The 20238-nt window shown below is 40.5% G+C and overlaps 1 protein-coding gene across 2 annotated transcripts in view; it reads left to right on the top strand.

The window, feature by feature from the left end:
- LOC117516329 (NT-3 growth factor receptor-like) overlaps positions 1–20238 on the top strand; it is a 442081-nt gene that overhangs the window by 128361 nt on the left and 293482 nt on the right. For both annotated transcript variants that reach the window (XR_004562366.1, XM_034177281.1), the window contains exon 3: positions 4603–4674. Coding sequence is in view for 1 of the 2 variants with exons in the window: in XM_034177281.1 (XP_034033172.1) it covers positions 4603–4674 (72 nt within the window). In the remaining variant the exon portion in view is untranslated. The remainder of the gene's footprint in view (positions 1–4602; positions 4675–20238) is intronic.

The raw sequence follows: 20238 nt of genomic DNA, 5'->3' as shown, positions 1-20238 counted from the left end.
TGGGTTTTTATCTGTGCTGCTTCATTTTATAGCGATTAGTTTATTAGTCAACGTGTCGTAATTACTGAGGAGTTCCATGGACAGCGTGAGCAGAGTTAATTGTTGAGCTCGTGTAAAACCCGACAGAAGAGCATCCTGCTGTGACATTTAAGTGATTTTCTTTTTTTTTGTATTAAATTGCTGTGATGATTAAAAGCAATATTAAGTACTGTATGCTCCCCATGAAGAGAACGCCCCCCCACCAGCTCAACTCATTTTCTAGCTGAAATTAAATAGCCTCTTCTTTGTGCTGTTCTGCTCCCACCACATATTTAGAGGACGATGATGCTACACCTCTGAGGAAGGTGCAATGATGAGGGGGGTTGGTGGGGGGGTGTCAAACATTTTGCCTTTTTCATATGCAGTTGGAGAACGTTTCAAGCAACTTTGCCTGTTTTGTCTTCTCTAAAATCAGAACAACGTCAAGAGTCAAGAAAAAATCTTGGAGCCCAAGTTCCTCAGATCCAACAAGTACAGTTTACTGCACAGAAGAATGAATAAAGACTGCAAAGGCCTTGAGTCTTTACAGCAGTCTATACCATCTATATATGAATTTCTCCCCGAAAACATTTTTTTTTTAAATATGACTGTAGGATGTTGGTTGTTCCACTAATAACTGTGCCAAAGGAGATTCAACTAGTGCAATGTGATTCTCACATTCTGGAGATATCACAATATGTAGACAATCTGCATGATTTCGCCAAACAACAGCACCAGGGAAAAGTGGTGCGGTGAGATTAGAAAACGGCAGATTTTGATGAAGTTAAGCAAAATTGCTGGGAAAAACAAAGAAGTACAACCCTAATTTTGAAACTCGGTATGATGGCACTGAGATTGTGTTGTAATGGAACATTGCTGCTGCTTCATTCTAGGACAGCACTGGTTTGTGTTGGAAATTGGTTATAGTTACAACTGGTCGAGTTTATATCAAAATTGGTTCGATTCACATTTATGTCTTTTAGCTATTCCGGCCATTCATCCAGATTTTTTAGAACCAATGACAGGTGGCAGACAGGTCTGCCTGCCAGCTGTGACTGGCACGTCATTTTCCACTAATTGTACAATGTAGTAGAGCCTTCTTACCAAATACAGAACCAGAAACGTGGACAACACTATCAACACGAGAAGCCATGAGCTCTATGAATGCCCACCCCAACTCTGGGTAAAGATCTGGACTGGAGAGGTCATAGTGAGGTCATCTGGTGTCTGTCAGGTGTCTTGCAGTTAGTTGTAGGTGGTGTCAATCTTTCTCATGTAGAGTTCAAATAATATAGTCACTATGAGCCAAAATACCACTTTGCCCTCTTTGACCCTGTGACCTAAGTGATGTTCAGATCAGATCACTGTTGCTGTGGTTTGCTGAGTTTGAGATGTGGTCGCAAATGTTTGGGCGTGGCCTCGGCTATATCCCCTGTTGATACTAAGAACGATAATACAGTATTAGAGTTGAATACACTGAGCTCTACAAAATACATTTCAGTGCTTCACTGTCATTCATTCATTCATTCATTTTTCCAGCCCACTTAAATTAATTAAGGGGGAGCCTGGAGTGCAAGTAGTAGGGTCTACCCTGGACAGATCGCCAGTCTACCAAAACACAAATACACAAAGTCACTCACACCTACAGTCAATTTAAAGTCTCCAGGTGACTGAAGCTGCATGTCTTTGGAGGTGGGAGGACGACTGAGCACACAGAGGGAACCCAAACACCGGCAGGACATGCAAACTCCACACAGAAAGGTTCAGGTGGGATTCGAACCCAGGGCCGTCTCACTGTGAGGCAGCAGTGCTAACCACTAAGACACAGTGCTGCTTACTTCACTGCCAATGATCCAAAAATTTAAAAAGACAGAAGATACTTCAACTTGGCTTCCCTCAGATGCCTCAACAAAGTATCCGCGGGAGTATCGTCCAACATTTGCTGGAATATCTCTGAGGCCCAGGGGCCCGAATTTGACACATGGATAGTCCCAGTTGGGGAAACAATCACCATAGCAACAGTGGTCTGATTTGAATCTTGATTAGGTTCAGGGGGGTCAGTGAGTGCAAAATGATATTTTGGCTCATACAAACTATATAACTTGAGTTGGACGCATGAAAGTTGATGAGTTCGTCCAGTTCAGAATGTTATCCAGGGTGCTGGGAGGGCATTTGACAGTTCACGGCCTCTTGTTAATTTCCTCCACCAACAAAGTTGGATGGTGGTTATGTTCATAGGTCATAGGTCAAATGTCAGGTTGTATGCGCATAGAGGTCCACAACTGAAACACTGTTTCCAGCTTTGGGCTCCGAAGCCATCAAAGGAGATACCAAAGACATCTCCCCCTCCTTAGCTTTCTGAATTTCCGCGGGGAGAGAGACATCAGCATCGTCACGAATGGACACCCGCCAGCATGCACGTGCACACTGACATCCCAACCACACCAGCATCCTGGGTTCAACAGGAACCGACTGCACAGCAACAGCAGAACCTGAGGCGAGGTGATGTTTTAGGCAAATGGGTCCAGATGTTCCTTCAACTGGACTGAGTGAACCGGACTTGTGACTTCATCATGACTTCACCCGGAACTGCAGTGGATTTGAAATCAGACTCCACATCTTTAGACCTTCAGACGTACGCGATTCTGACACTGACTTCTGAAACTGACTGATGTTTATTCCCTGAAAGCTTCTAACATTCTTTTGTTTGCATTTTTTAAAAGAAAAAAATGTTTTTCCACCAACCCAGAAGCCAATTTGTTGTTGGTTTTGTTCTGACCTGCTGTAAATAAGTCTGCAGCAGAGTGCGATGAACCCTCACGCCTTCCTTTCACACGGTCTCAGACTCAGATTACCAGAGAGCCCCTGAGCCCCTTCTTTCCACCCACACAGGGCTCAGAGAATAATGTAGCCAAAAATCAAGTTTGATCGAGCTTTGTGCAGGTTTTCAGGGTTATTTACTTTGATTTGTTCATCCTTGTTGCTTTTAATGTAAATTAGCAACATTTACGTTGAGGTGTCATACAGGGCATCCAGAAAGTATTCACAGTGCTTCACTTGTTCCACATTTTTGCTGTGTTACAGCCTTATTCCAAAATAGATGAAATTCATTTTTTCCTTAAAATTCTACACATAATACCCCATAATGAGAAATGTGAATAAAGGTTTGTTTGTTTTTTAGATTTTTGAAAATTTGTAAAAAAAAAAAAAAAAAACCCTAAGAAATCACATGTACATAAGTATTCACAGTCTTTGCCATGAAGCTCTAAATTGAGCTCAGGTGCCTCCTGTTGCTACTGATCATCCCTTAGATGTTTCTACAGCTTAATTGGAGTCCACCTGGGGTAAATTCAGTTGATTGGACATGATTTGGAAAGACACACACATGTCTACATATAAGGTCCCACAGTTGACAGTCAGAGAACAAACCAAGCATGAAGTCAAAGGAATTGTCTGTAGACCTCAGAGACAGGATTGTCTGGAAGCAGGATTGTCTGGGGAAGGGTACAGAAACATTTCTGGTGCTTTGAAGGTCCCAATGAGCACAGTGGCCTCCATTATCTGTAAATGGAAGAAGTTCAGATCCACCAGGGCTCTTCCTAGAGCTGGCCGCCCGTCTAAACTGAGTGATCAGGGGAGAAGGACCTTAGTCAGGGAGGTGACCAAGAATCTGATAGGACAAAGATTGAATTCTTTGGTGTCATGTTTGGAGAAAACCAGGCACCATCCCTACAGTGAAGCATGGTGGTGGCAGCATCATGCTGTGGGGATGTTTTTCAGCAGCAGGAACTGGGAGACTAGTCAGGATTGAGGGAAAGATGAATGCAGCAATGTACAGAGACATCCTGGATGAAAACCTGCTCTATAGCGATCTTGACCTCAGACTGGGGTGACAGTTCATCTTTCAGCAGGACAATGACCCTAAGCACACAGCCAAGATATCAAAGGAGTGGCTTCAGGACAACTCTGTGAATGTCCTTGAGTGGTCCAGCCAGAGCCCAGACCTGAATCTGACTGATCATCTCTGGTGAGATCTGAAAATTTCTGTGCACCGTCACTCCCCATCCAACCTGATGGCGCTGCAAAGAGGAATGGACCAAACTGCCCAAAGATAGGTGCACCAAGCTTGTGGCATCATATTCAAGAAGACTTGAGACTGTTATTGCTGCCAAAGGAACATCACCAAAGTATTGAACAAAGTCTGTGAATACTTATGTACATATGATTTCTTTGTTTTGTTTTTATAAATTTGCAAAAATGAAAAAATAAAAAACTTTTTCATGTTGTCATTATGGGGTGTTGTGAGGAGAATGTTGAGGAGGAAAAAAAGAATTTGCTCCATTTTGGAATAAGACTGTTACATAACAAAACGAGGACACAGTGAATACTTTCCAGATGTGCTGTAGATTCTGATGGCAGCCTGGACATGTGGAGAGAGGTCCATCAGAACGCGGGATCAGAAGTCCAGAACTCATGTCTCTGTGGATGACAGGAACTGAAGTCTGTTTGATGCTTTTTTCTTTCCTAGTCCTTTTCATTTTTATACCAGAATAAATTTCACTCCTGTATTCTTTTTTTTTTTAGAACCATTACGAAAAGCAACCTGCACACGATCCAGCCTCGTGTTTTCTCCAAGAACCCACACCTGCGATACATGTGAGTAAAATGACACATTTATCACTCGTAATGAGACAAATGTGATTTTCCTTGACCAAGATTTTAAAAATTCAAAGGTCTGCAGAAAAGTTCAAAGCTGTGCAGGCACTCAAACAGAAAAGCTAATTAAAAATAAATACATACGAACACCAGCCAATCACATTCCAAACACACATGCACAAATATCAATAATTTTGTGTTCATATTTTGCAGAAACACTGTTATTGGAACACCAGTAACAGCTGAAGTAGGGGCTTCTAAAATGTGGCATTGTGGGTAATTTTTAATGCAGTACGTCTCTACTTTCAGTTCAGCATCAAACGTGCAGGAAACGAGCGTGTGTTACGTGTGTCTGTGCTGTTTTTATGGCGCTGATGGATTAAAATGTACATCCACCAGGGGGCAGATTAGAGTAAAATCAGCAGAATATCTTCTTTGGATTATTTTTTTCTCCTGTTGTTCTGGTCAGCTGTCATTTGTATATCTTTGTACTGCCCCCCAGAGGTTATTTTGGTATTGCATTTTACAGACATGAGTTGAGTTTGGTTAATGATCATAAAACTAACACTAACTTCACTGATGTTGGATTTTTGTTGCTTTATTGGTCAGGGGTCAGGGGTCACCGCTTTTGCAAAGTAGTGACTGGCACAGGTTTTTCTGAGCGGCACAGATTTCTGCCGCCTGCTCTCACCTGGACTGCAGGCAGAGGTAACATTTGTCTCTGGCGCCCTTGTGTATAAATAAGCCTCGTTCAAGGTGAGGTGGCACATAAGGCGGAGCTTAATCTGCAGTTTCAGAGCCGCCGGAACGCTAATGGAGCAGAGCGGTGGACACAGCCGAGGAGTGCAAGTCAGCGTTACCTCTGCTGCCCTCTACGTCTGAATCTTTACTCCTGCAGGAAGGAGATTCTGGGACCCGTCACAAAGTCTGCAGAAGATTTCTGTGAAATTTACTACGATCTATCAGTGATCAATCAGTGATCAATCAAATCAACGGGAGGAACCTGCTATTTTTAGTGTGTGTGTGTGTGTGTGTGTGTGTGTGTGTGTGTGTGTGTGTGTGTTCAGGATCCAAATTTGGCTTCTAGGTAAATTTTCCATGATAAGAAGAGGCATGTTTAGATGTTTTAGTCAGTTTCTCAACAATTTTGAGCTAATTGTCAATAAATGAGGTGATCAAGTTTAAAAATGCTTAAGTCCTCCACACTTTAAAGAAATGTCTTTTTGTCTAATTGGCTCTGAAACCAGCTTATTCTCCAAATGAAAATAAAGCTATAATTATATTTTGAGATATGTCATCAGAAAATACAGCAGATGTTCTAAAACATCAGTGAACACGTGGACATGCTGCAGCTGTGTGCAGACGTTTACATGCACTCATCGTGGACAGGAATGTCATGAATGAATGAATTATTGGTCTTTTAATGATGTCTTTGAACTGTTCTTTTGTCAGGGTGGAATGATTGGACATCAAACATCATTAACCCTTTAATGGTCAGCTCAGCCGTTTGGTAGAGCATGTTGATGTCTGGTACATTCTACTGAAAAATTAAATTTAATTATACATACACCCCCACTGATGTTTGGTTGATTGTCCCTCAGCGTGTGAGATTTCACAACGTATAATATTGGGGTAACGGTGGCAAAATATTCGACCATTTCACATTTGGATGTATTACTCCGCGGCCTGACCGCTGTTCTGATCAGATGTCATTCCTGTCCTCTGTGCATGCATGTGCAGTATTGTCGGCATCGTTTATGCGATGAGATGCACAATTCGACAGAACACCGGCTGCGCGATGCTAGCTGTTAGCACTGTTAGCTGAGAGCAAGAGAAAGTCGCGTACCGACGGAGCCGAAATTAAGCTACCATATGAAAGTACTGATATGGATTCTGATAAAGAATTACTGTTTCACATTTGATGGATCTGATCATTTGATGGATTACTCCGCGCAATGACCGCTGTTGGAGCGATGCTCCCTCCGCTCGACGGTAAGCCTCACCGACCGAATTACTTACAGCAAAATAAACTGTGCAAACGATGGAATTGAATTAGAATGGGAATAGCCTCCCTTGTGCCTGATGATTTGCAAACGTTCATGCCGTTATACGGTTGCAACTAGCTGTTTTACAGTGACGTGTACTGACTCCGCTTACACAGCGCTGGTAAAGCTCTATTTATGATGGTATAATCAGCATGAACATCTGAAAATCATCAGACACAACAGGGTTATTCCCTAACTGTAGAACCTTCATCACCACTTATTTAAAGATTTAAGTGACTGTATGTGTATATTTGAGCCTGTATGTATAATTTTGACCCTGTGTGGAATAGAGAAGATCCCAAATAAATTCAGACTTTTGCACCCATGTCTTGTTTTTTAGAGTAATTAATGATGTTTGCTGTCGAATCATTCCAACCTGACAAAAGAACAGTTCAAAGACATTAGATGTCCATAATGACATGACAGGCACGCCCGCGGTGGCTGTATGTAAACCTCTGACCACTAATGCTTTGTATAAATATAACACACACACTTACATCAGAACAAGTCACTGTTCTTAACTACAACTTAAATTACAAATCACAGAGGTAAAAAGAGTGAAAACAAAAGAAACTCTGGAATTTAACACCAGTAAATAACATTATTCATAATAATTATGTAATTATCACTGACAGAAAAAAGGAGTGTTTGGATTTAATCTCATACACTCACTTAAAAGTTGTATATCGTGTCAACCACAGCTGAGATATTAAGAAAATGATTTACACGGCAGAACGTCTTGATCAATAACTAAACAATTCTAAAGAGCAGTCACCGAAAAATCAACAATCAGACTTAATGACTCGGAGTTCGCTCAGACTTAATGGTGCAAAAACGCCTTTGTTGTAGGAACAGAAGGAAGAAATACTTGTAAGTTTTCCTTTTTCAGTCGAGCAGCTGTCACCTTTTCAGCCTGCAGACCCGCAGCCATTAATTAATCATTAAAGTCCCATAACATCTAGTAACAATCACTATATTAAACATCCTATGGAACGCAGTGTGCACCGCTGTGCATGCTGCGCGTCTGCTATGAAGAGATAATTATGCTTTAGTGTTGTGTGGCTGAGATAAATGGAAAAAGAATAATGCCTTCAGAATCGCTAAACAGACTTTAGAATGAAACTAATCATATTCATTTATTACGCTCAGTGCGCAGCAACATTTTCTGCAAAGTGGGATAAAAAGAAGTGGACAAAAATATATTTCATTTTCAGACGTGCAGAGTTAAAATATTTACCCTCCTCGGGCTCGATGCTGCTTTAATAACTATTCTGATGGGAGGTAAAAACCTTTGACAAACTCACAGGAAACATTTGTAATGTGACAAGAGCATCACATTTACAAATTCTGAGCTAAATGTTGTTGACACAATACAAAAAAATGAGGAGTCATGCCAGCAGCAGGGCCGGATCAAAACTTTATGGGGCTCCATGCGGAATTTGATTTGGGGGGCCCCTGGATTCCTTGGCGCCGCCACACACGTTTTGACCTACTGTCAAAACTTCATCATTTTCAGACTGTACATCCAGTGCGCTCAACAGCTTCATCAACTGTACTCTGTTTATCTTAACAAGGGCTGTCGAAGTTCATACAGTAATAAAAAATGGAAGAGAATAGAAACGTACACTCAAGGCACAAAAAAATCCAGCCCTTCCAATGAGGTCTTTAAAACTGGTTTTAGTCTCGGCAGGCCTTTCAGTTAGCCTTTAGAGTGGTCCATCTGCTATCACTTTTATTATAATCTTATTTTCAATTTATTTTATTATTTTATTTTAGTTGATTGGTTTTTATCATTTATATTATTTTATTTATTTAGCTTTTATCACAGTCTTTTACCCTTGAAGCACTTAGAGATTTGTTGCAGCAGATGAGAAGCGCTATACAAACTTAATCTACTATTAAGGTATTTTTTAATTGATCTGTCTCAGATTAATTAGTCACCAAATACATCGATACACGTTGTCCGCTTCGCTATAAGACTGACGCCTGCTCTTTAAACAGTGTGCGTCTCGCTCTGTTTCAGAAGCACGGAGCGGTCACAGGGTGAGAGCTCCATGGTGAAAGTTTTAAAAACACACATTGCTTCAAATAGATATCATCTGTTTCTGATGGATGGTGCATGTGATATTACCTTCCTCCCAGCCAATCTGGTAGCAATTTCCACAAAAATGAAAGGGTTTTTCCACACCGTCGTCTGCTTAACTCATGTTTTCACAATCTGTGCACAGACTCGGAGTGAGAGAGGGAGGTCAAAAGTCTCCCCCGTGAGAGAAAAGGTCCACTTTTGAAGACATTTCAAGGAGATCTTTTGGCAAACAGCAGCAGCAGCAACAACAGCAACAACAACAGCAACAGCAATAATAACTATGAGAATAACAAAAATGTGAATGAATATATTTTAAACAAGTAAAACATCGTTCAGTGACTATTACTCAAATAGTAACATTTATTAGTAAAATAGTGTTTTTTAATAAAATCTGCATGAAGTGATGAGACAAGAAAATAAATAAAAATAAATCTGTTGTCTTAAAAAAATAATGATTACAAACCTTAAGAAGCATCTTGGATTGAAGATTAAAAAATGTGTCTTTAATTTGCAGATAATCTTGATTAATTTTGGGTTAAGATAATCAGACAATTAATCACAATTAAATATTTTAATTAATTGACTTCACTGGTTTTAATATATTTATTTACCAACTCATTTAATATATAAAATAAATTGCAGGTATTGCTGCGTGATGTCAGAATTTTTCTTTACATACCAGGGTTTTTTTCTTTCTTTCTTGAATTTTGGAATAGAGTGTTAAACCTGAGCCACTGAGTAGGTTCAGCTTTGAATAATCTGAGGTCCAATGAAAGCATTTTGTGGGTGTATTTGTGTTATGCATGTCACAGAAGGCTAAAATGAGCTGCGTCAGGTGTAAATTATATTTACAGCAGATGAATTTCTGTGAGCTCAGTCACAGAATTCTGTGGCTTTGAAGCTGTTTAACCCTCAAACACATGAAAATATAAAAGCAGATGCATAGAAACAGAGGTTGTACAATATGACCCCTTTAATCATGATTTTTGAGCATCTCTGAGCTTCACTACAGCTATTTTCATTTTCCAGTCTGCTCCTCAAAAGGGAAAACCTGAATGATAACCTCCATCAGTCATTTCATCCAAAACTTAAATCATGTTTTTTTTTTTCATCTTTGAGACATTTAACCTGGAAAGATGTAAAGATTTATGACCTGATGCTTTTGAACTCTGCTGCTCCGCTTACGTGACTTCATTCACAGCTCCAGCAGCTTAAGAAGAGAAGAAGCTTTACGGTGCATCCGGAAAGTATTCACAACACTTCACGGCTTCCACATTTTATTATGTGACAGACTTATTCTGAAATAGATGAAATTCTTTTTTTCTTTCAAAGTTCTACACACAACACCCCATAATGACAATGTGAAAACATTTTTTATGAGATTTTTGCAAATTTATTAAAAATGAAAAGCTAAGAAATCATATGTACATGTACAAGGGCACAGAATCATTTCTGCTGCATTTCTGCTGCCCATTGAGCACAGTGGCCTCCATCATCCATAAATGGAAGAAGTTCAGATCCATCAGGACTCTTCCTAGAGTTGGCCGCCCATCTAAACTGAGTGAACGGGGGAGAAGGACCTTAGTCAGGGAGGTGACCAAGAACTCGATGGTCACTCTGTCAGAGCTCCAGCATTCCTCTGTGGAGAGAGGAGAACCTTCTCGATTGACAACCATCTCTGCTGCAATCCACCAATCAGGCCTGTATGGTAGAGTGGCCAGATGGAAGCCACTCCTTAGTAAAAGGCACATGGCAGCCCACCTGGAGTTTGACAAAAGACACCTGAAGGACTCTCAGGCCAGGAGAAACAAAATTCTCTGGTCTGATGAGACAAAGATTGAACTGTTTGGCGTCATGTTTGGAGGAAACCAGGCACCATCCCTACAGTGAAGCATGGTGGTGGCAGCATCATGCTGTGGGGATGTTTTTCAGCAGCAGGAAGTGGGAGACTAGTCAGGATTGAGGGAAAGTTGAATGCAGTAATGTACAGAGACATCCTGAATGAAAACCTGCTCCAGAGTGCTCTTGACCTCAGACTGGGGCAACGGTTCATCTTTCAGCAGGACAATGACCCTAAGCACACAGCTAAGATAATAAAAGGAGTGGCTTCAGGACAACTCTGTGAATGTCCTTGAGTGGCCCAGCTAGAGCCCAGACCTGAATCTGATTGAACATCTGTGAATACTTATGTACATGTGATTTTTAATTTTTTTAAATAAATTTACAAATATTAAAAAAAACTTTGTTCATGTTGTCATTATGGGGTACTGTGAGCAGAATTTTGAGGGAAAGTATGAATTTACGCCATTTTGGAATAAGGCTGTAACATAGAATGTGAAAAAGTGAAGCACTGCACTCTAGGTGTGCATTAACGAGTGCTGTTTATGTATGCCTGGAAATGTTCACTGTTCACATACACAGTTACATTTTGCCTTAATTAACTAATGAACTAACTTATTTAAAAAATCTCCAGTTCAGGGTCTGGGATTTGCTTTAATTTTGCATATTTGGTAGATTAGGGGACCAGTATGAAAAATGCAAAATATTACATTTGTACTTCAAATAGGTTTCCTTCCAGAAGGGTCAAAAATGTGGGCGTGGCATTTCTTTGGCATGGATGCCTATTTTCTTGAACTTTGAAGAGCCATATCTGGAACACTAAAACAGATAACACCTTGAGTTTTTCAGCAGTTTTCCACCTGTAAGTATTGTAAGTTTTTAACATTTTTTGAATAAACAATTCTTTGGTTTTATCATTTTCAGTTTATGGATGGTCAAAGAACATTTTTTTTAACCAAATATCCACTTTCCAAGTCTCCTGCCTGACATATGGAGCCTCTGTTGAAATAAGACTTATATGGTTTTGAAAGTATCCTTTGATTACATCATTTTAGTGCAGAAATAAGGATTCTGATGTATAATTATGATTCATACTTATTAATTATTATTTCTGTTTGTCAATGACCTTCATAATCATAATCTGATTTACAGTGTCCTCCAAAAGTATTGGAACACTTGATATTTCACAATTTTTATTTGTTTATGCCATTTTCAGTGACTTACAGGTATTATGCCAAAGCATTCCATTACTTATGCAACCTGTCATCTTGGCTTTTACATTTTTAATTCATTTATATCAAGTTGTAGAGATTTTTAGTTGTAGGAAGATACTTTTTAATTTTTTTAAATTTTTGTATTTGAAATGGCATAAACAAATTAAAATGTGTGAAATGCCAAGTCTTCCAATACCTTTGGAGGCCACTGTACATATTGTACCCAGAACATACGTAGTTTTGTGCACTTTGTGTGCTGAAAGTAAGCGCATGTACTTGAATTGGCTTTAGGTTCAACCAGCAGAGTTAAAGTTTTAATCAGAGTGTTGCTGCTGTTGGATGCACAGGTCTTAATGTGCACGCAGATAAACGTGCGATGTCGTACCTGCACCCGTGCTGACTGTTAGTGAGCGTACGACTGAGCTGACAGCAGTGACATCACTCCATCTCCACATCTTGGCATCTCGCAGCTTTTGGCATAGCAACTGTCTCCAAGGAGGATAGTTGCGCCAATCAGAGCTTGAGCGGGCGCTGCACGGGGCATCCTTCTTGGTACAGACAAGACTTCCTGAACAGCAGGAAGTGGGCAGATGGTGTTTGCTTCTCTCTAAGTGTGGGGATGTGTGTTGCTAGGAAACCTGGACCGCCACAGGCCTCCACGGTTGCCTTACAACAGGCTCTTGATTTAGTGAATGTAATTGAATTGGAAAGAAAGCAACAACAAAATCTCACAATTTTACCTTTTCCACATTTTGAATCACCTCATTTTAGGATTGTAAGTAAAGAGTTTGGATGGTTTTATTTTGCCTAACTTTGTGATGTGGGAAGCATCATGGTGTGGCTTAGTGGTTAGCACTGTTGAAGCAAGAAGGTCATGAGTTTGATTCCCACTTGTGGCCGTTCTGTGTGCCGTTCTGTGTGGAGTTTGCATGTTCTCCCCATGTTTGTGTGGGTTCTCTCCGGGTGCTCCGGCTTCCTCCCACATCCAAAGACACACAGGTTAGATGGATTGAAACATTTAAATTGTCTGTAGGTGTGAATGTCTTTGTTTGTCTGTATGTGACCCTGCGACAGACTGGTGTCCTGTCCAGGGTGAACCCGCCTCACACCCTGTGACTGAACAATAAAAAAAAAAAAAATCTATTCATTCTTTTTCTAAACTTGCTTATTTCAATAAAGGGTCACAGGGGAGGTGTGAGGATTAGCGGTGTTAGGGTTTTTCTTTTTGTTTTCTCAATATAACCTTTTTGAAAAATGTTTACCCTGAAATAAAATCTGCCCTTTGCCACATGATTACTACTGTAAGGAACAAGTTGGTGGTCGTGTCCCACAGCAAGATCTACTCAGGGTTCTTTAAATGGAGCAATAGCTCCACCTGGTGGATATTACCATTACCATTAATGCATGCACAATAGAATTTTGCCAGGAGATCTAGTTTCATGTATTTGTGTCTCATTATTGAAACTTCGAATGTGAAACATGATGCCAACTCATTTTGGTGAAACGTTTAAAAGTTTTCAGTTAGTTTCTAAAAAAATAAGTGACTCAGTTATTATACATTATGTTACTTTTTGGGCCTTAATGTGGGAATAGTTAAAAAAGAGCCAAAGGTGAACGTTACAGTTAATTCTTCAGTTTTGTTATTTTTATAGTGAATAATTACCACAGAGTCACCCAAGACGCTTCACAAGGTCAGGTTCAGCACCAGCAGACCTGCCTCGGTTGGGCGGCTGCCCGCTGTGGCCCCCCATAACAACAAATAACAGTTAAAGTTTAAACAAAACAATACAAATAAAGGAGTTAATAACTCAAATAAAATGATGCTAAAACAAGACATTGGTTTTGAGTGGGATATGTCATTCAAAGCGCATATTAAACAAATATGTAGGACTGCTTTTTTGCATTTACGCAATATCTCTAAAATCAGAAAGGTCTTGTCTCAGAGTGATGCTGAAAAACTAATTCATGCATTTATTTCCTCTAGGCTGGACTATTGTAATTCATTATTATCAGGTTGTCCTAAAAGTTCCCTGAAAAGCCTTCAGTTAATTCAAAATGCTGCAGCTAGAGTACTGACGGGGACTAGAAGGAGAGAGCATATCTCACCCATATTGGCCTCTCTTCATTGGCTCCCTGTTAATTCCAGAATAGAATTTAAAATTCTTCTTCTTACTTATAAGGTTTTGAATAATCAGGTCCCATCTTATCTTAGGGACCTCATAGTACCATATCACCCCAATAGAGCGCTTCGCTCTCAGACTGCAGGCTTACTTGTAGTTCCTAGGGTTCCTACGTAATTATTGTATGGCCTTGCCTTACAATATAAAGCACCTTGGGGCAACTGTTTGTTGTGATTTGGCGCTATATAAATATAAAAAAAGAAAAAAGAAAGAAGTGCTGCTCTAGTCTTCTGTGACATCAACCAGGTGGAATTAAAGTTGTTTTTGGGGGGATGAGAGGAGAAGAGAGCAGTGAATAAAGACAATCAAATCTGCAGTAAAAAAAAACAAAACAAACAAGACATGCTATTAAACAAGAAGACAAAATGTGCAATACCCAGTATTAAAAAAGATCACTTTTTTTTTTTTTTTTTTACCTCTTATGAAAAATTCAAACCAAACAAAAAAAAAGAAGAGCAAATGTGTTCTAGAAGGTCCTGGTGAGTTCACAAAAACTGACTCAGCAGCGACCTCATGGGTGAGAAATGATTTGTATTGCTTGAGTTTATGAAGGAGTCGACAGTCTGAGGTGGTCATGGTGGATGAGTCTTTTGGGCACAGAGTGTGCGGCTTTAGGAGCTGCAGTCGGGTGAATCTAGCAGGAGGAGTTCAGACGGTGGACCACTGGGATGAAGGAGTGGAGCCAGAAAGGTTTATCAGTTTTTGAAACTCACCTGTGGTGATGAGCTTTGGTTACTTCAAGAACCAGGTCACAGAATCGAGCAGCTAACATCCTGCTCACCCTCACAGACAGTGTGAGACATTCTGACGTCCACAGAGAGCGCAGAGTGGAGATGCTGCCTCTTGGCAACGGAAGGAGACAGTTTGAGGATGTGATTTACTCGCTTCCCTCTGGAGGTGTCCAGCCCTGTCTAACCGTCAGGAGAACCTGCAGAGGTTCCACCACACTCTGGCGTGTTTATGTCTCCCGTCCAACCTGAGAACATCTGTGGTCCTCCTGGAGGAGCTGGATGGAGCTGTGGTACACAGGAAATTGAGTAAAATTTACTCTGCTGGGATAGCATTTGATCCCATTGTAAACAGGGTAAATTACACTCTATCATAGAGTGAAATCAGCTCAACAGCTGTCGCAGACCGAACCAGCTAGCAGCTCATGTAGCTGCAGCGTCTTTTATGATGAAATAATGCTGAATTTATGTGGAAATGATTGTTTTACAAAAGCTTCAGATATCTGTCGCTGAGACAGATGATGACTGGAGGCAGTTTGAAGCAGAAACGAGGCGATAATCCGTGAACCGCGGCTAATGACGTGCAGCGACGGCGGGGCTGATGGGGGACCGTTCGGTCGGTGACACCGTCTGGTCAATGCAAGTGGTGTTACTCCAATAAGAGTTGATTTCACACTGTGCTGAGGTGATAGAGTATATTTCACTCTATTTGGACTGGGATCAGATGTTAGCCCAGCAGAGTACATTTTACTCAGTAAAGTTTCCTGTTTAGAAACGTCTGAACTGCCTCACTTAGGGTCGTATCTCACTTGGCTGCGACAGAGGGAAATTGCTTGATTTCACACCACGTTTGCTGGGTGACGCTCTTCCCAATGTCACTCTTGGATTTTTGATTTTTCAAATTTGGTGAGGTGACAGGGGTCCTCTCAGTATGCTGCTGTTATATGACCCTCTGAATCTACTCACTGCAACTCCTAACAGGCCTGTTACAACTTAACGATGTACTCAGTGTATGCGACAGCCCAGTTTCCACTGAGTGGTTCGGGTCGGTATGGTATGGGTCAGAACAGTTAAGTCTGACTTGGTTTGAGTTTCCACTGCTGGCAGAACCCTTTTGTCTGGCAGGCGGAGCACATAGATATTGACATGCACGTCTTCAAGCACACATACGCTGTTGCGCGGCCTCTGCCCTCCACACAGTTCAATTCATCCCATTTGTGTTGCATTTCATTTAGAGTGCAGCTTGGTTCCATACGTTTGGTACCATTGCACTCTGCACACACATGCACGCGCGCACAGTATTGTGCATTCTTTCATTGGAACAAATAATGGTATGTTCCAACTTTCACATCATGAAATATTCCTACCATTGAACTCATAAACATTCATTATTTGTATATTAATAATTACAAAAATACCCAAAAAGCAGTCGGTGGCATCCTGCAGCTGGAGTTAGTTGGACGTCCATCAAGAGCCAAAAGTCTTAAGATGCACTGAGCTTGTGGTTCTCACCATAAAGTGAGAACTTTAAGGACGCCTTTCTTCGTGTGGTTCACAGGAAGTGGTTGATCACTTTGGTTTTGTGGTTGTAGAATGAAGGTTTGTGCCTCTTTAAAAACCTCCGAGTCGGTAAAGTTGTTTAAGTGGACGTCTGATGATAAATGTTCTTTTGACTGACAAATGACAGTCACAGACAGGACTGTCACACCCACACAGAGTGACTGACAGCTGTAATTACTGCGGTGCGGCCTGTCATTTCACAGCCCAGCCGCAGTTCTGAAAATAGCCGGCACTTATTGAAGTGCGTGCAAGCGCGCGGGAGGCATGTTTTTGTCTTCAGTGACGGGTTTCATCTTTGACTGATAATCAGCAGACACTCGTATCGTTTGTGTTGTATAACAGAAAGAAACGCAGAAAGAAAAGGAAGATTCTTCTCTGAAAGACAGCAGGTGTACCGTGCAAACCGCCAGCTCAGATTTGCAGCAGGAAGTGGAATGTTTGACCACTTTGGTTTGACTTCATGTTGGCGTGTTGGTGTCAGTTGATTCTAGTGTTTTCTGTAAATATCCATATATTGTCATTTTATTGAGGAATAGCACATGCACACACAACTTCAGTTAAAATGTATCACAAAAATGATTCAAAGACAATATTTTCACTCATAAAAATGTGTCAGATATCAGCAACTTTATTTTAAAGGTGCTACTGAATTAATTCAAACCTGTAGCACTCAAAAAGATCCTAAAAAATGATTTTAACATCACTGCTCCAGTGTTTATGGCTTGAAAAATGTTTGCTAACATGTATGCTAACTGTACGTATTGAACTAAAATATCAAAAATAGTTCCTGACAGCTTTTTTCCCTTCTCACACTGTAACCTTCTGCTAACGTTAGCTTAGCAGACAGCGAACACAACACTAAGGTGTGCGTTAGCAAGCTAACACTAATGCTATGGAAGAAACGATCTTTAAGGCAGAATGAAAGAACATTCGTTCCGTTTCAGACGTCTTGGTTCAAATCTCAGTGACCAACACATTCTGCTCATGTTAACGTTGGTGGTAAGTTTTTCTGTAGAACAGAAACGTTTGTGTTCATAAGCTAGCGCTAAGTTATGGAAGACATAATCTTTGAGGCAGAATGAAAGTTTGAAATAGTAGTTCCTCTGTTTGTGTGATTCCACTGTTTCAGACATGCCAGTTCAAATCTCAGTGGCGAAGACATTCTGCTAGTGTTAGCTTAGCAGACTGCTAAAAAATCTCAGACACAACACAAAAGTTTGTGTTTAAGGGCCCTGTCCCACTGGCATTTAGGAGGATTTGCATATGGATTGCGCACAAAATTGCCTCATATTCACTTAACATCCGCAATATGCGTGAAACATGCTTGTATGAGTCGGCTGACACCCGCACACATCCGTAATTATCCACAGAGGCACGTTTATCTGTTTCCAGGATTTTTGAGCTGCACAAAATTTTGGCTGCGGATGACATCCGCCTTACATGCTCAATACATACTCAATACATACTCAATCTATGCGCTGTATATCTGCTGTTATCCGTTGATATCTGCAACTGTCAGGGATTTGCGGCTTGGCAGCGGACTGGGACAGTGTGTAAAATGGATATTTTGCGTGCCCATCATGTCCACATCACAAACTAAAATATGTTGGAGCGACTGCATACAGATTGGCCACGAATAAAGTGTTTTTATTACGTCTGCTTTGCATCTGATTTGCGGTGGATGCAAATCAGATGCGCTGTGTTCACAGCTGGACACAATTCTTTGTTCTACCGGCTGCCACGCACTCTGCGCTGGATGCTGTGTATATAAAATAATTATGTTGTGGCAGATTAATCATTTTATTCTGCAAATTGGCTGTTGAAAACGGCTCTAATCACCTGAATCACAGAGGAAGCTGCAGCTTGTTAGGGCCCTAAAGACCATTCCTCTACCAGGTCAGCCAAAGGGGAATTCCCTGTTAGCCAAGCTAGCGGGAACGTCTTTTCAATCAGGACCCGGGACCTTCATCCCGCTACATTTGTTTATTCAAGTAGTTCCAAGTTTTACCACCAGAGTCTTGCCAAATGAGAGTTATGGACACGGCGGCCGTGCGAATAGCCACTTCCATAAAATAATTATTTTGTGGCGGATTAATCATTTTATTCTGCAAATTGGCTGTTGAAAATGGCTCTAATCACCTCCTGAATCACAGAGGAAGCAGCACCTGGAGTTAACAAGCTGCAGAAAGCATTTTGAGCCATCTAAAAAGGTAATTATTTGACTTGTTTACATTGTCAAGGCTTGATAAAACAGTTCCTTGTTTTTTCCTTCTTGTGTGCAGCTGTTAAAGCATTTATTTTTATGTTTATAACAGATTTAACTTCTTGTTATAATCCTTCAGACAAGCTGCGTTCTGATGCAAACCGCTGACGTCACCACTCGCTTTGTTCACTGATTGTTTAGTCCACTTGAGCTGCATGTCGTGTTTGAGATTAGATCGTGCCACATAGTACGACATTTGTGCGTGAAAGATTTTTTGAACATTTCAAAATTCTCTGTGCGTAATAGCACGCACCGGCGCCCCTCTGGCGTCCTGTCTGCACCTGTTAAAGACGAGGCAGGCTCGTGTCAGTGCACTTTAACAATCAACTTGTCCAAGTCCAGCAAATGCTCCAGAGGCTGTATTGTTGGTGTGAATAGTGATGCCGAAAGGAGCGAGTGCGCTTCTTTTATGACGGAAATGCAGATGCCATGCACGCACAACACGTGCGCAATGCATTCATAATACACCCGAAATACTACCATGATAATCTCAATGCGTCGGATCTGTTTCCTCAATACATGCGTTATACAACCGTGATTGTTCATCATATATTCACTATACATTATTAATATATCCGTAAGTCATACTGGGACATTTGTCATTTTTGGCCATTTTTGTTGTGGACGACAACGAACGCCCGTAATTTGTGTACTCAATTCATGCGCAATTAATCCTCTCCCCAGTGGGAAAGGGCCCTAAGGCAGAATGAAAGTTCTAAACAAGTTCTGTTTCAGACTTGTTGGTTCAATTTTTGTTGACCAACACGTCCTGCTAGCATTAGCGGTAAATTGGGGGGGCACTATTCCTAACCTCTTTATATTATTTGATGGTGTATATTACAACTCCAAACTGATTTTAAAGTTCACAAATAAATGTAATACATTTAAATTGCTGACAAACCAGATCCAGTTTTGTTCAATTTACAAAAATAAAACATATGATTCTGATGACATACACCATTAATCACCTTTAATCGTCCTGTTGGCTATAAATCTATTGAATTGATTAAGTAAATATAGCATAATATAGCACAGAAGAAAAAAAATTAAAATTAAGAAAAAAAAAGAAAATTAAGAAAAAAATTGCTTTGACTTTATTTGAATTACATTTGTCAACAGGTTGCACAAAATTGCATTACATTAGTTACAAGCAAAAATATTGATTTATTGAACTGAATCAACTGGATTTTTTTTTTATCTGAACATGTGTATTTGAAGTCACGTGAAAACATCCAGTTAATATAAAGTGCAGAACCCGTCTCATTCATGGGTGTGTGTGAGCTTGTTTGAGTCATTGATTGTATTCAGTGATGTAATCATGTGGTTGGTATTAACTCTGCATAATGTACAGTTTGCGTCATGTCAGACATTAGTGCTGTAAAACACGTACAGACTCGAGGTATCATTTCCTTAAAATATGTGATTTTTCCACTGTCGTGTCTTTTATTTTATTTTTTATTTCTGGTTCCTGCCACACTGCTGATTCATCTCCTTCAGCTCAGAATAGATTCAAACTGGAGAGTACAAATACAAATGAACTCCAGCAAACAGCAGAACGGAGCTACACAGAATTCTAAATACGTCTCATTCAAGTCAGACGGAAAAAGAGCCAAAAGCAGCAGGAAAAAAAAATTATTAAAGGATGACAG

The sequence above is a fragment of the Thalassophryne amazonica genome, chromosome 8 (assembly GCF_902500255.1).
Source record: "Thalassophryne amazonica chromosome 8, fThaAma1.1, whole genome shotgun sequence".
Lineage (NCBI taxonomy): Eukaryota > Metazoa > Chordata > Actinopteri > Batrachoidiformes > Batrachoididae > Thalassophryne > Thalassophryne amazonica.
Note: the sequence above shows the minus strand (reverse complement) of the source record. Positions and strands in the feature narration are given on the sequence as shown.